At 44.1% G+C, this 16,338-nt stretch overlaps 2 protein-coding genes across 4 annotated transcripts; one reads left to right on the forward strand and one right to left on the reverse strand.

Moving 5' to 3' along the window:
• Positions 1-422: 422 nt before the first annotated feature.
• Positions 423-5,480, reverse strand: BAG1 (BAG cochaperone 1). The gene is made up of 7 exons (XM_061555463.1): positions 5,422-5,480; positions 3,410-3,538; positions 3,173-3,264; positions 2,919-3,032; positions 2,387-2,494; positions 2,068-2,130; positions 423-1,306 (listed from the first exon to the last, which is right to left on the reverse strand). Exons 1-7 carry the CDS (start codon positions 5,450-5,452, stop codon positions 1,217-1,219), a joined length of 627 nt encoding a protein of 208 aa, XP_061411447.1. The 5' UTR covers positions 5,453-5,480; the 3' UTR covers positions 423-1,216.
• Positions 5,481-9,249: 3,769 nt separating this feature from the next.
• Positions 9,250-16,314, forward strand: LOC133345059 (uncharacterized). 3 transcript variants are annotated; one of them, XM_061555464.1, is made up of 6 exons: positions 9,250-9,385; positions 11,214-11,341; positions 11,562-11,658; positions 13,350-13,454; positions 13,879-14,065; positions 14,616-16,314. In XM_061555464.1, the coding sequence occupies exons 3-6, from the start codon at positions 11,597-11,599 to the stop codon at positions 16,305-16,307; spliced, it is 2,046 nt and encodes a 681-aa protein (XP_061411448.1). In that variant the 5' UTR covers positions 9,250-9,385; positions 11,214-11,341; positions 11,562-11,596; the 3' UTR covers positions 16,308-16,314. The 3 variants fall into 3 exon arrangements, with proteins under 3 accessions (XP_061411448.1, XP_061411449.1, XP_061411450.1); XM_061555465.1 differs by lacking the exon at positions 11,214-11,341 and having other exon boundaries at positions 9,305-9,385; XM_061555466.1 differs by lacking the exons at positions 9,250-9,385; positions 11,214-11,341 and having other exon boundaries at positions 11,586-11,658; positions 13,355-13,454.
• Positions 16,315-16,338: the final 24 nt, after the last annotated feature.

Raw genomic sequence — 16,338 nt, forward strand, 5'->3', positions numbered from 1 at the left:
GAACCCAGCTTGTGGTCTTGACCAGGATAGTGGAACCGTGTCTAGTTCCGCCGTAGCATGGTTAGTTGGGTGGTCACCACCCGATAGTATGTTGTGCTAATAGCCTGGAGTATGTTGTGCTAAGACAATGTCTGCGACTCGGTTGGACTCACTAAATGATTAATAATAGTAAATTGATGTGTTTTCGGGTTTTAACGAGTGTTGCTCAGCCTTTTTGATATTTCACTCGATGCGAAGGGAGCTTATTCAGGAACCGAAAACGTGTTACAACCCAAAAACACATTCTCGAGCTAAGCAGCACAACCATGAAAACGTATGCAGTAATAGACCAGCCTGTAAGTTTGATGCCCACATACATACAAATTAAAAATACACAAATGTGAGCTTGAAAAATACATATTTGACAAATTGAAGGACAACCCCAGAATGCAATATTTAATGGATTCCACAAACACAAGTAACATGCAGTTGTAAAATAAAATTAACTCATAAAATGTAAAAAATTAAGATGTCACAACAAGGTTCTGCTCCAGTCTGATCTACATATTCTGGATAAAACGTGCCACTCTTAAATTGGACTCCACAGCCATTTCACCTGGAGTTATTTAAAGTATTTAAACACTGACAGAATGAACAATTAATGGAGCAGATGCTGAGCTGAGGCGAGGAGCACATGGATCTAGGAGCAATGAAATCAGATACAAATAGACTATTGTGAAAGGTAGGCTTGAAAAAGACACTCAAAAGGGTGACAGCTCGCAGACAAGACTGGTGACAGAATAACTGAGAGGATGTGCCGAGGAAGATGACCATCAAGAGGAAGAATGAGATAAGTTAATACCGGTAGGAACCTCCTGGTTACACTTGTGCCCGCCCTCACAGTCGGGCATATTTGCGGAATACACCACGCCGCCGTTGACCCTGGCCATTGACCGAGCAACCCAACGTTCCTACCAGCTCCCTCCGCAGGAATGTATTGTGCAGGTATGTTGTGGCATCGCAGGACTAAGAGAAATCGTGGGATATGGTGGCAGTGGTGTGGAGTGATCTTCATCCAGCATCAAATAAACAATGGCTGATGATACATTCAAATTATTACTTTTATGTACAGTACATTCCAAACATATATAGTTGTATCCATTCATCTAAAATCCAATGAAATGTAAATAACATTTAAATCTACTGTACTGTATATTCAAACTCGCAGTGTGTCACATTAGTCAGGCTGTGTTAAACTTTTTCTTTGAAGCTTTTCACCTTCAACTGTTACACTTTTCTCCAATGTGTCACAATGATCCAGGTAGCTCTGTGGCACAAGTGAAAGTTTGGATAAATACTTCAATAAAATGCACAAAAAGAATCACAATTAGATACTTTTCTAAACTTCGCATAAATCTTAATAATAGACTGTATAGTACTGATGAAGACTTGATGACGCTATCATATTTTAAATTGCTACAGTTTCAGACACCTGGCTTTAAAAACACGTTTTGGAGATTTTTCACCAAGAACAATTTGCGTAGTTTCAAGTGCTTTATCGATCACAATCCTAACCATATATACTTAACGATTATTTTACAAACTCTTTGTAAGAAACTATTTGTGGAATAAAAGTGTAATTTCACTAAACCTTCCTTCCCTAGGCAATCTTATTGACTAATTGGTTTTCTTAATGTAATAGAGATGATTATTTCATAACATTGTTTTTTTAAAGATAGAATAATCTATATTTTTTGGCTTTAATTTTCTTCAAATTAAACTGCTTCACTTTTAACGATCACTTTGACACAAAGTATTCATTTGCATAATAGGATATATAAAAAAAATCATTAACAATTTCTGGTTGAAACACATGACAAACATATGTAGTATGTCACTGCGAAATTATTAAACAATTTTTCTTCAAAATCTCACAAGTATCATACTGTTATTTGCAAATTATTTATGCATGCAATTTTTATTTTACTGGTGGCTAATTGGTCATTAATATAAAACTATTATATTTCTTACTAATTCCCGTACGTACATCTATCACAATGTCATAATCACCAGTCCTAATGTCCATACCTGAATTTTCTTCACGATCCTTTTTCGCTTCATTCGACAGTCCGAAAAATTCTCCGGCAGTTCCTGTTGGGCAATGAAAGATAAATTAAAATACATCCTCAGCCACCTCTAAAATTATCAGTCTTCATGAGGCCACCCTTGTTGATTTACTACAAAATGGTACGACTCACTGGACTCCAGAAATATAATGGTTGAATAAACCCCTGACCAGAATCGACCCCTGAAAGGAATTTGACTCATAACCCCCAAAACACAACTATTCCAGTGTTTCCTCCGTTCTATGAATCTGTGCAACCGTGGGCGATGCGGAAGCTCTAACCGTGCCGTCAGCTTGCTCCAGCAGCTTCATGCACTGTTCCGTCACTGCCTTCACACGCTTCTCCAGCTTGGTCAGTGCCTGCCCCCGCAGATTCTTCTCCAGGTAACCCTGGTGCACGCACACAGGGTTCAACGAACTTCTAATTTTACATCACAATTCAGCAAAATCCTGTACAAAATGGATCAGTTTAGTCTCATTTGTGTCCTGCGTTCCATAATGCCCACAGAATGAGTTTGAATAGCTTTATATTCCATATTGAACAACCAATATAAAAGTGGTATAACCCAATTTATGGTAAATTTCAACTATGCTGTAATTCATTACACTCTGCAAAAACACACCATCGACTCCTTGTGTTAAGATAACTTAAAGCATAACATTTAAACAACAATACAAGTTTTAATAACACTTGTAATAATACTTTCCTGATTACGGTGAAAATAAAGCAGACTTTATGTTACTGTTTATTTGAATTGCACATTTAGTTACATTGCAGTAGAGTCGGGCTGGGCACATTGTATAGAACACTCACATTTTGGATGCCTTTAAGCTCCACTTGGATTTCATTCAGCCTAAATGAGAGTTGCTCTCCAGACTTTTCCATTTCTGTCAGTCGTTGCAATGCACTTTCCTCTTCGGGGCTATTCTGCACAAAAGCAGAATCTATTAAGTTAATTGGACAGAAAAACATGCAATTTAATTCCAGTGACAATTGGCTTTAAAGCATCCAAGCACATTTTTAAACATGTGTGCCACTTAAAACGTCTCTCAGATTACTGCATTTACCTTTTTCCCAATAAGCATGATCTTGCATCCATTCTTCATCCCACATGCTGAAATCATCCGATCAGGCTCTTTTAGAGTGTTCAAGGATTTCCCTTAAGAATAAAAATACAACCAGGTAATACAAATTGTTTTCCAATAATACAAAAATGTACATTTACTGTCAAAATTACAAAATAAATGTTTGCACTCCATCTGAGATATTACATCACTGTCATGTCATATGCATCACTGAGGCACCTTTGAAAATGAGCTTCTGGTTAGCCTCAGGGACAGCAGTGGCGGCGGCGACAGCCTGCGCGAGGTCGCTCAGTGTGGGCTCCTTGCCGCCCGGAGCCCCTGGGACTTGCACACTGTGCTTGGAGGAACCTATCTCATATGCAGGGGGTTCAGAGGCACCACGGAGGTACAAGGGAGAAAAATAAACATGGTTAAGTCACTCGTGGGTGTTGGACGTCAGTGGCTTCTACACCCATGGACTTGGCCTCAATGCAGTAACATTGCACTCCAGTGTCCCGATCCTTCACTCTCTCCACTGGGTCAGCTCCTTCCCTCGTGTTTCCCGAGTGTCACCCCTCACTCAGGAAAAGTGAATTGAGATGCAACTGCATTTACATGCTGTGAAAATGCTAAAGGCTGTTGATTTTGCAAGATAATGTAATAATGCCATAGGTATAGGGTCATTGCCAGAGGATATAGAAACATTTAATAAAAAGGTTTCAACTTACTGTATAATGAACTTATTTCGCACTGTACTTAGCCAACCGTGCAAATCTGATGTTCCAATAGAAGTGATGTTGCTAATATTAAACTGATCATGACCTCTTTATCATCATAATGATCTTGATTGCTCTGGTGAAATCTATAGGGGTTATCGCTGACCTAGGCCCGAGCCTTGCCAACCCAGCCCACCTATATTCGTTACTCGGAGAAAGCCACCTGAGCGTTTCATCTCTGTGAATTAAGTCACCCGACGGCCTCACGAGACGGTTCATGTGAGATCAATAATTTTCACAATTAGTTACTCAAAAAAGTCACACTGAGCGCTCTTATTCAATACGTTCCTGTATTGAAAAGGGCTGGCTAACACCAATGTCTTTTGCCATGGGAGGAAACCAATGCAGAACAAGGGTGAGAATACAAACTCCACATAAAGGCGCCTGGGTTAGAAATCGAACCCAGGACCTTCTTTCTGTGAAGCACAAGTGTTACCACTGCGTCATCTTACTGTCAGTCAGTGACAAAGCACCGCACATACTCTGGGAAATTCGAGAGGATCGTGGTGAGGTTAGTCCTCTTTTCACCTCGTATCAATTATACAACGTCTAGGGAATTCGAACGCTGGATTCTATGCAGAGCGATCACTCGTTTCTATAGCACTGCTAAGTCCATAATAAAGCTGTTTTTGTTAGATGGCGTAAATATAAATGTATCGTTAAACGCTGTCACGTAAACAATGCGTGACGATTAGTTACTACAAGCACACCGGGCTGAGTGTTGGAGAATAAACCCACAACATTTGCAATTCGAGTAAAACGTTAATTATTATCAACGAAACGTCGTACTCGAATTGTAAAAGCTGTGGGTTTTCTAACACACCGGTGTGCTTTAGTAAGTAACTAATTGGCACGTTATGTTTACGTGACAAACCTTACGAATTGGCTGTGTCGGGTGGTGGCGGGTTTAACGACACGTTCATTTTGACGCGATCCAACTCCAAAAAAAACCTCGTATTATGGACAATATTCGTCTCTAAATCCTGCATGTTAAACAGCAACACCGTATTTCATTCACAATTAATTCACAAGTGCGACGAGTAATGCACGATAAGGTCCCACCCCTCGACTGCCATCACCGTCCACCTCATCTTCAGAATCGATTTGTGTCTCGTTTTGTTGTCTTTCCTCCGCGCCTCCGATTAGCACGGTTGGCTACGTACGGTGCGAAAGAAGTTCAACATACAGCACATACAGTCTTACCCTCACCCCTTCACCCCAGCCCCCCGTCACCCACCACCCCCTCCGTCACCTTCACACCCCTCATAACCCTCACCCCGGCCCGGGTAGCCCCGCTAGGCGAGGCCGAGGTCCCGGCGGCTCTGCCTAGGCCGCGGCGGACACAGCGAGTCGTGGAATGAGAATGAAACGGAATTGAACGAGGGCGTGAATGAAGACGTCGCACGGACGTCGCGATGTCCTCGCGGAGCCACCGGGGGCCACCACAGCGCGCTCACGCACGACGACCTCGCTCACCGTGCGTGAGGGTGACGCTCAGCATCGCCATTCGCGCCGCCGGCTTCCCTTCCTTGAGTGGGGGGGGGGGGGAAGAAGCTATGACGCGGGGGGTGACGTCACGCGTAAAACCGCACGGGGTCACGTGCAGGGTCACGTGGAGGCGAGACAAGAGCGCAGCACGTGGCGGTGGCCGTCGAGAGAAACTCGAAGTCCAGCAGAGGATCGAGAATGGCGGTGGCGTCACGAGGGGGGTGCGGGCCGCACCGGGTGACACCATCAGAGGGTTTCGATTTAAAGCTTTCGTGACTGCAGGGATTCATCTTCTTGGTTCTTTCGGTAAAGTCACGTAGAAGGAAAATAATAAAAAAATAAAACATAAAATAATTCTCACGACGTTTCGTCCACAACGCAAGCAGCCGTCTTCCTTCTACGTGACTTTACCGAAAGAATCAAGAAGACCATCAGAGGGGTTGACACCAAAATGGCTGTACACTTTTTGTGCAGTGTTTCAGCAGAAATGTCTTATTATTTTTAATTAAAATATCCCTGTGGTTAATTCTAACAACAACAAAATTTTCGTAAGCCCAGCTTATATGTAGAATATACCTACAACGCTAAAACTCTATACTAATTTACTTTTTGAACCTTCTAATGCGCTCCGGTCAGAGCTGTCATTGTTACCCAACTACAGTGACGCTTCGAGTCACGTGGTTTCGTCTGCACGCGCCGCAAGCACGCGCTGTTGTTTTCGTCGTCAAATTTTCTGGTGTTTTAGCTACAATATTGTGGTAATTAGTATTTGTGAACCTATATCAATAACTTTTTTGAGAATTACGTAGTAATGAAAGGAAATATTGTAATTTAAAGATATAATTTAACATTTTCTAGTTGTTTATGTCACTACTATTTTCATTACATTCAGTGATATACGGGATTTACGATTTAGGAGTAACATTAGTACAAAAACATTACTAAGGATTCTGTATGGTCTCTATGGGCGGAGGTCCATGAGGGGTGACACCATGAGTTACCGCACTGGGTGACACCATGAGTTACCGCACTGGGTGACACCATGAGTTACCGCACTGGGTGACACCATGAGTTACCGCACTGGGTGACACCATGAGTTACCGCACTGGGTGACACCATGAGTTACCGCACTGGGTGACACCATGAGTTACCGCACTGGGTGACACCATGAGTTACCGCACTGGGTGACACCATGAGTTACCGCACTGGGTGACACCATGAGTTACCGCACTGGGTGACACCATGAGTTGCCGCACTGGGTGACACCATGAGTTACCGCACTGGGTGACACCATGAGTTACCGCACTGGGTGACACCATGAGTTACCGCACTGGGTGACACCATGAGTTGCCGCACTGGGTGACACCATGAGTTACCGCACTGGGTGACACCATGAGTTGCCGCACTGGGTGACACCATGAGTTGCCGCACTGGGTGACACCATGAGTTACCGCACTGGATGACACCATGAGTTACCGCACTGGGTGACACCATGAGTTACCGCACTGGGTGACACCATGAGTTGCCGCACTGGGTGACACCATGAGTTACCGCACTGGGTGACACCATGAGTTGCCGCACTGGGTGACACCATGAGTTGCCGCACTGGGTGACACCAACCCCTAGTGACGCCATTGTAGAATGGAATTGTTTTCTTGTCAATAATCTTCACGGTGTCACTGGCAAATAAAAAAAAACAACCTTAAAGTTCTTAGATATTCACACATGGGCTGTGTGTACCATGCTGTACAAGAAGAGTTTAAAGCTTCGTTTATATATAAAAAAAACATCACGTGCAGAGATATGCCTTCTTATTAACGCCACTGCAGTTAGGTAGTACACGGGGACAACAGTGACGTCACAAGAGGGACATACACGACTTAACTTTAAAGTGTATTTTCTCATTAACGGATTGTATTTTACCTCTACGAAACCAATACGTGTAGTCTTATTGTTGCTAAGTTTTACCAACCCATTACAGATGATGGGGCTGACCACACTTTTCCTGCATTAGTATGTTTGGCCACTCCATTTTATGTAGGAGAAACTCAGAGTATGCAGAGAAAACCACGTATGAGGCGGGGGGGGAGAACACGAGGTCATCTTGCTTCTATAATTGAAATATTTCACGTGGATAATCCCTTGAGATGGATCATCTCGTTGTGCGAGCATGTTCACGGTGTCAATTGACCACGTATATAGCAAACACAGTCATGACATAGAAAACCCAATACAAATATCTAACGTATGCTGGATGCATTGATACCATGCACGTGACACCTGAACGTCTAAATACATTGGTGTGCAGCGCCCGTTCATAGAGAATGTACGCTAACTGAAATGTTGGACAAGTGGATTTCATACTCTTTGTTTTTGTCGGTAAAGTCACGTAGGTTAAAAAAGAAAACAAATCAATTAAATCACGACGTTTCGGAGGCAACAAAAGCTTTCGTCTTCAGGTGGAACCGTCGTGATTTAATTTATGTTTTATTTTTTAACCTACGTGACTTTACCGAAAAAAAACAAAGAGTATGGATCCTTGCTGTCACGAAAACTTCAAATCTAGAATTAAGTGGATTTCAATAAAATATTTCAATAAGTTGCACTTATGCGCGCATAAAACCACCTTGAACACCCGCGCGTTTTAAACTCTGCTTCTTTGTTACTGCAAATACTAATAGCAGGGTAAACAAGTAAAGTGGACGCAAGAGTTACTACGCCAGCTATAGTTCATTTCCAGTTCATATATTCCAGGAATCAAACTTTTTAGATTAAGTGGCAGGAAGTCCCAAATTTCAAACTTGAACAATTAATGAAAGGTAAAGCCCCTGGGCCAGATGGGGGAACTGCGGGCATCACCAAAGAAGCTGGACACGTTGTTGCATCATAATTCGCAGAATTGTTCTTAACGATATATCTTCACCATGGAATAATTCCTCAATCATTTTTTATATTCGAAAAAGGTTATACAACGAACAGATCCATTAGCCTCTCATCACACTGCACAAATAGTTACCATAGATAATTGGGAACAAAATAACGGCAAGTGCATTGGCTAACCTACCACACGACGTTACCATCAACCACGTACTGTACCAGAAATCTAATTCTGGAATAGGCCAATGAAAGTCAACTGCTGTTTCGCATATGTAGAATAAGAAAGAGATTTGAGTCGAGTGTAAATTCAAGCAATCATCCAAGCCCTCAGAAACCAAGGCTAAAATGAAATATCTTTTATAAATAATACAGACCATTTGCACAATAGAACAGCTACACTGAGAATGGCTAAAGCAAGTTAAAAAATATGTATTAGATGGGAAATCAGCCAGGGAGACACGATTTTACGAAAGTAATTTACAGCAACATTGGAAGTTTTTTTCCCCACCAAAATTGGAGTGGAGAAATAAATCCATAAACATAAATGGAGACAATATTTACCATTTCAGATAGGCTGGGAACCCATGCAGAGGCTCCATCATAACATCTTTATCAACAATGTCATTGTGCTTTGACAGAATCATCTTTCTCTGTATTCTTTGGGTCTTTCGGTAAAGTTACGTAGATAGGTTCATCTACGGGACTTTACCGAAAGACCCAAAGAATATGAATTCCTGCAGTCACGAAAGCTTTAAGTCAAGATTTCACCTTTCTCTGCATGGGATATTTTTCTCGTGGAATACCTAAAAATATGCACGGACCTAGACTCGCAGTGTATATTGCACCTGGTCAGCACACAGAAACCCCCTGGCTGCGGCTTGTGCAATGTTTGCACTGCGCATATCCAGGAGGAAACACTGACAAAGCCCAACCCCCAGGTGCCAATCCTCAGCATAAATCAGGGCAGCACAAACGCGTGGCATAGAAGCGAAACGTGAGCAGACAATCACGGACTGAGTCTCAAGTCTTGCGGCCAGTGCAGGAGAACTCCACGCTGCCACAAACACAGTTCAAGGTGAGGAAAACATCGCATGAAGTCACTTCTCCCTCTGTAGTAACAGATGTATATTGCGCGTCTGTCAGACGCTAACTGACTTGTGACGATGCAGCGTTCACATTTGGAGTCCTGAGTATGGAACCACGGGACATTTCACGTCTATATCTTAGCCTCTTTATAAAGACTCACTTGTATGTTTTTGTTAGTTGTAGCATGCTTCGTGAGAGGTGGCCTGCGGCTTGAAGCGGCCTTAATCCATCAGTGGATTGAACACGGTTGATGTTGATATTTGTAGAACGGTTCCAGACATAAAACGCTGACTTGTTCCGTCATTGCTGTTGCGTGTTTTATCATGCAGTTTGCCATGCAGTGTGTTTGAAGCACTACAAATTGTCTACAATGGTTTTTCAAGATTGTCCTGTTTAACAACAGCTGGGAACCCGATCACCATTCAACATGCTGAACCTGATATTATAGAACGCTCTCCAACACGTGAACCGTGAACTGGAGATCGTAACTGGATTTTACACAAATCATGTTGTGCAGGCACACCGCGAATGCGTCTTGAAGTCGAAGAAACTTGGTGTTTTTGTAAATTTAGAATAGTTCAACTACTTAACGATGTCACTCAACCTTCCTGTTTCTCGCATTTAAATCCGGCTTTTACATTTATTAAGCCGATTTACATATTTTCGCCAATGTACTAATAACAGAATAATACCGTCAGAAAGTGCACAATTATTTCCCCCTTGAAATTAGAAACGAAATGCTGTTTTTTTTCCTTTCAAAATACAGTATATTCGTTTTAAAATGACTTCTTTAAAGATACTAAAGTTTATTTTTGTGAAAACAATAAAAACTAATGCTTGTGGTTATTTTCCACACACAAAAAAAAGTTCATTTACGTAACCCATAATGGTGTGACGCAGAAATTATTTTGGGATCTTTTTTTTACATATATAAAGGGACGCATGGGCATAAACAAAATTCCGTAATGGTCTCTGGTGGTTTTAGGTGAGCGCCTGAGTCAACTTGCAATGAAGTCACGAGTTGCCTGAGCACCCTCCCCCCCACCACCTCCACGAGAGTGATTTTTTTCTCCTTGACTTAGCAAGCGATGGTGCCCCACAGCGAACACAAAGAGCCCTCACACAAGCACGTGACCCCCCCTTGAAACACGACCTCTGCTCTAACTTTGGGCTGTCATCATCGTGCCATTAACAGTCACTAGCGGGCAGTGTGTACAGCACACCGCATTTATTGCACACGCCAAGCAGTGTTTGTTTTAAAGTGTTTTCTCAGTTAATGTCATATTCTTCGTTTCTTAACGGCGCACACTCATAAATTCACTGAACCAAACGCACCCTGCGTGCTAGGTACAGGGCAAGTGATGGAGCGCGGGCGATTGGAGAGTAACGCACGCCGGAGTGTGTTCGTGCAATCATTCTCTATCACCGCATCTCGGATTGCGGAAGTTTCCCAGCTCGCCGTGCCGTGGGACATTTGGGCCGAAAGCCACCCCAGCCCGTGGCCTCCAGGCAACCGTCTCCCTGGCACTGTGGGCAGAAACAAATCCGTGCCCGTGTTTCAAAGCACGGGCATAACAACAAGAAATAGACTCTGTGAAGAAAAAAAACACATCAACGCCGCTCCGTCGCCTTCGTCGTCCTTGATGGGACATTGATCAGGCTAATTATCTTTGCCAGTTTTCCTACAGTGCACACCGGTGTTGTAATGTTCTTTAAATAGCACTCACTGCCTTGTGATTACCATGACTAGGCGAAAACCGTAAACGGTTTACTATTTAAAGCACACGTCATTGTTGTCCGATTCATTGCGAATGTAGAATTCACAGGGAATTCCAAAATCATTCAATCAGCGGCGCTCCTGCAGCTGCTACTGGACATTGGTCACCACCACCACAAGCTATTCCACTGCGAGGAGATGACAAGATTGGCAGAATCCTGGACAAACGTAATGCTTCTGCGCTGTGTTCTTTACACTCCCTGAAATAAGGCGAGATCTTTTTGTTATACAGAATTGTCAACACATCGATTGCACGACTTGAATAGCACAGCAATGCAATGGCTATGAATCGGAGTGAACTCAAATGCGCCGATTGTTTTCGTCCATGGCTAATGGACCAAATAACGACTCGTAAGTGGTGGTTGTCGAACGTGTTTGTGCGTTTAAGGTGCAGACATCCGCTGCACTTTGAAAGTGAAGGAGATGGACAGGGTGGAGCTGAGGTCGGCGCATGATGGACATCAAGAGAAGTCACCGCCAGGGAGGTAAGCGATCTCACGCCAGCCACTCGTCAGCACAACAAGCTTTCGAAGAACACTTCTGACTGCGGTGTAACAAACAAATCGCCCGTATGGCACATGCAGGACTTAACAGCACATCCAGTGAGGTATTGCCCTCGCTATGGCTGTGGCTATCAGTTATATGCCGACTATTCTTTACTCTCTGCGCTGGCTCCCTGTCAAGGACAGAATCGATTATTCTCTTGACGTTTAAGGGGCCGTCCATAAATGACGTCACGCAACTCGGGGGGGGGGGGGGTCAGACATTTGTGACGATGGGTGACGAGGGGGGGGATTGAGAAATGTGACGTCACATCAAAATGCGCAACTTTAAAGAAATATAGACAACACGTTGTACTTAATTGAATAGACGTTTTAATAAATGTTTTCTCCAACATCAGAGTGCAGCGGCACATTAAATACGCACTACAATGACAATAGTGTAAAGCGATTTGAAGCATGTTTTATTTTTGGGGGGGAGGGGGGCAGAGCTTTGTGACGTCATATTTGAGGGGGGGGTCTGACTTTTTGTGACGTCGTGTGACGAGGGGGGGGGGTCAAAAATCGTCCAAAATCGCGTGACGTCATTTAAGGACGGCCCCTAAGGCCTTGAATGAGTTGGCTCGTAAATATCTTACCGATCTGCTGAAGATGTATACTCCGCTGTGAAAACTTAGATCTGCTCATACTGGGTCTACTCATTATTCCAAAGACCAGACTGTGTTCTATGGGAGACAGAGATTTTTGCAGCCAAGCTCCGCGATTTTGGAATTACCTTCCACGGTCGATTAGGGAATCTCAGTCTGTTACACTTTTAAAATCGCGTCAAAAAACTCACCTGTTTTTACTGCAAGCATTCTCCGTAACTTAATCCTCATGCAAAGTGCTTTGAGGTCTTGTAATAATTGCGCTATACAAAACCTAGTTTATGATTATATTACTCTAGTCTTTCAACAACGTTAAATATATAAATTGAGAAATTAAGTCGTGGGTAAATGTTAATTTAACCAGAACAGCAACAATGTAATATGGCATCCTGCTACATTTAAAAGTCCCAAAAACTCTGATTTAGGTTGATGGCCATGTGTGCCTGCTCATAATCTGATTATTGGACTTCTGACAACCGACTTCTCTACCTTCTTGGTTCTTTCGGTAAAGTCACGTACAATGGAAATAATAAAATAATAAAACATTAAATAATTCTCACGACGTTTCGGCCACACGCAAGTAGCCGTCCTCAGGTGAAGACGCTGTCTTCCCGGACAGACCTGGTCTTCACCTGAGGACGGCTACTTGCGTTGTGGCCGAAACGTCGTGAGAATTATATTATTATGTTTTAATTTTTTTATTTTATTATTTCCATTCTACGTGACTTTACCGAAAGAACCAAGAAGATGAATCCCTGCAGTCACGAAAGCTTTAAATCGAAACTTCTCTACCGTTGTGTAACAAACAAACAAAAATCTCCTACAATTATTGTTGCCTCCATTAACAGCACTAATAGGAGCTCTGAGGCAATTGCCCACAATGTGTTTTAAGTCACCTGATCTCTGGCAATTCACCAAATTATCTTGTGCAACACGTCCCTTGGGCAGTTTCATGTGCACTCGTAAGATGTGGTCGTGGTACAGGTGTGCACAATCCACGGCTTTTGTCTTTCCTCTCTCTCTGTGCAGAGTAGGGCTTGAGCAGGAATCTAGGGGATCCGCCAGACCTGTGGCTGCTGGGGCTATGCAGAGGTCCCCCACGAACACCTCCATCTCCATCAGGGTTATGATGAGGTACGATGTTTGTCTCTGTTATTTGAAGAGGTTGTGCTCACAACCGTCGTTTAATCCGATTTTACGTTTAGAAACACAATAGTCTGTATTGAAAGACCTTTGTATTATTAAGTGTTGATGTATAACGTGCTTGTCTGGAGATCAGGTTCTCAGCATAAACAGACTTTAAAAAGATAAAAAGTTAGAGAGAGAAAAAACCCAACTCATTCCTGGTTCGTTGCCAATACAATTCCACCTGTTGACAGCTCTTTTGGCTCAGCGGCTTCAGAACGTGACCTTCAAAGAACGTTAGCATTCAAGTGAAACTTTATATGGCGTACGGTCTACTGCGCGCTGCATTGATGTAACAACACTTGCGCTTTCTGCAATCATCACGTGTGGGCAAAAAAAAACCTAAGCCCCTGCGTTAACGCCGATTGTATAGAGACCCGTGCAGCTCCAGCCTGAAGGAAGCAGAGCTCGGCTGCACGTCGGACGTGGTTGACGCTGGGAAAATGGACCTGGTATCGACACTACGGCCCCCGGATGGTCATTGCAGGAAGGCAATGCACAGCAGGCAAAGCGGAAACAAGTTCGCCTGGGAGCTGGACAACCACAAGCATCAAACAAATGCACGTGAAATGCCAACTCCGGTCACTCCTCACTCTGGGGGGCAATCTCTGCGTAAATGAGGGAATTAATGGATAGCGCCGTGTGCGTATCACGTGCACATGCACAGTGCTTGTTGTCAATGCACGTGCTGGATGAGGGCCTTTCCAGGCCATGCAGGTCATGGGGTTATATGACCATACTTCATCACGCTGGTCAGTGCAGGTTGCCGAATGTAGGGTGGTGGGAGGGGGGGGGGCATAGTACAGTACAATACATTTTACTTCACTGCCCTCTGCTGCCCCCCTTGTAGGCCCGCAGCCTGCAACAACCTCTTTGGTGGTCACCCACGCCAGACCTCCATTATAACGATACTATATTGGGAATTAACTAATTAATGAGGTCGGGGGATATTTTTAAACACGTCAGATAGTTAAACGGAAACAATCCATAATCCATTGCATATAACAACCATACACGTACATGTGTTTTTTTGTCCAATGGCAGATATAACGTTTTTACACCGCAGTGAAAACATGGTGCAAACTGGAGACCGCGTGTTTATTCCCACAGGTGTGTCTGCCACCTATTCGCAGCGCATCACTGCCATTGCCTCCCCCGCTCTCCCGATCACCGGCGGAGGGTAGCAGATCCCTTCCCACGCTGGGGCTCTCCGATCCCGGCCCGGGAAGTCGGGCGCAGCTGCCCGACGTGCCGGCGTGGCTCAGGCCTCCTTCAACGCCGAAAAAAATCTTCTCACCCCTTCCCGAAATCCATTCCAAAGCTTACGCCGAAGCTAATTCATCCGCGGTTGGCATTCGGAGATTTTGCGACACACCCGAGGACTGTGTTACTCACAAGGAGAGCGCCGATGTTGTGACTCCAAGGAAGAGCTACTTTCAGGGTGACGAAGTCAACGTCAGACGTTACAGAACATTCCCGTCTTTTTCTCAGACGCATCAACCTCGTCTGTGGTCATTCGTGCCGGCCCGTGTCCAGCACACGAGGCCCACTGTCACACGAGCATTACTGCCAGGGAGAGACTTTGGTGTTTGTGTTACAGCGCACGGAAAGAACCACCCGAAGGATTTGGAACCTCGCCATGACGACGAAGGGATGAAGACGACTCCTAAACGCGCCAACGTTGAACACCGTGTGAGTGATTACAACGGGTCTAAAACTCTTGCGAATTACGTGAAAAACCGTGGTTCTCAATTGAATCAAGATATGAGGAAAACGTGCTTAAATAGCAGCGCGGTGAACGAGTTAGTGCCGATTGTACAGGCACTCCACAGCTCAAGTAAAGCCATAACTCCAGCAACAAAACACGAAGACACAGAGACATTGTCAGAACCACGCGATCCTAGCTCAAGTGAAAATGTTCAACATCGTAAACCTAATTGTTGTCTTAAGAATGACTCCGTACCTGTGGAAGATACGAGTGAAATGTGTGAAAGCCATACAACCCTGTGTTCACGAAAACAAGAGGTGGACACTGAACCTGTGAAAACAGAGTTAAACGCAGTGGTCATACTGGGAGTGGATTCGGCTGTGTCTGCAGGGATAAAAGTGGATGAGGTGAAGAAGAGAACTTACCTGTCATCGGACACTGACGATGTGAAAGCCACTGTAATGAACAGAAGTGTGTCAGTGAGGAACAGATCCCAGTGTCAGCCTGCAGCCATTCCCCCTGACTTCATAGCAAACACAGTGGACAAAAGTAAGCCTTCGAGTTACACGGCTGCTTTTTCCGGTCATCTGTTAGCAACTACAGAACGAGCAGTGCCAAAGGAACAATTATTCGTCGGCAAAAATAAGTCAAAAGAACCGACTCTGATCACGACGACGCATGTGCCCACTCCACCGCTGCGGTGCAGCTGCCAGCATTTCTGCCAGCATTGCTGCCACCCTACAGAAGAATCAGAGACAAGACAGGAGAGAGGAGCTGGTGTTACCAGTGGAGGGAATGAAGATGGAGCCAAGGTACCCCAGAAGCCAAAGTCATGTGCAGAAGTGGTTGGGAGTGAGGCGAGGCCAGGTAAGCAGGGTGGACAAAACGGAGAGGCAATTTATCCGCCTGGAATTCCGCTCATAAGAGTGTGGAAGACAGAGATTGAAGAGTCTTTGGTGAAAAATGCGGTCGATGTAAATACTTCCTCAACGAAAAATGCTCCAATGAGGAAGGGGCTCAAAAAGACGAATAGGGCAATTTCCTCGGGTGTGACAGCTGAAAAATCTCATAAAAATATACAGTCAAGCATCTGAGAACTCCAATAAAATCTCCATGCCCATCATC

This window comes from Lethenteron reissneri, chromosome 21 (genome assembly GCF_015708825.2).
Source record: "Lethenteron reissneri isolate LAM-NWPU_2019-01 chromosome 21, ASM1570882v1, whole genome shotgun sequence".
NCBI lineage: Eukaryota > Metazoa > Chordata > Hyperoartia > Petromyzontiformes > Petromyzontidae > Lethenteron > Lethenteron reissneri.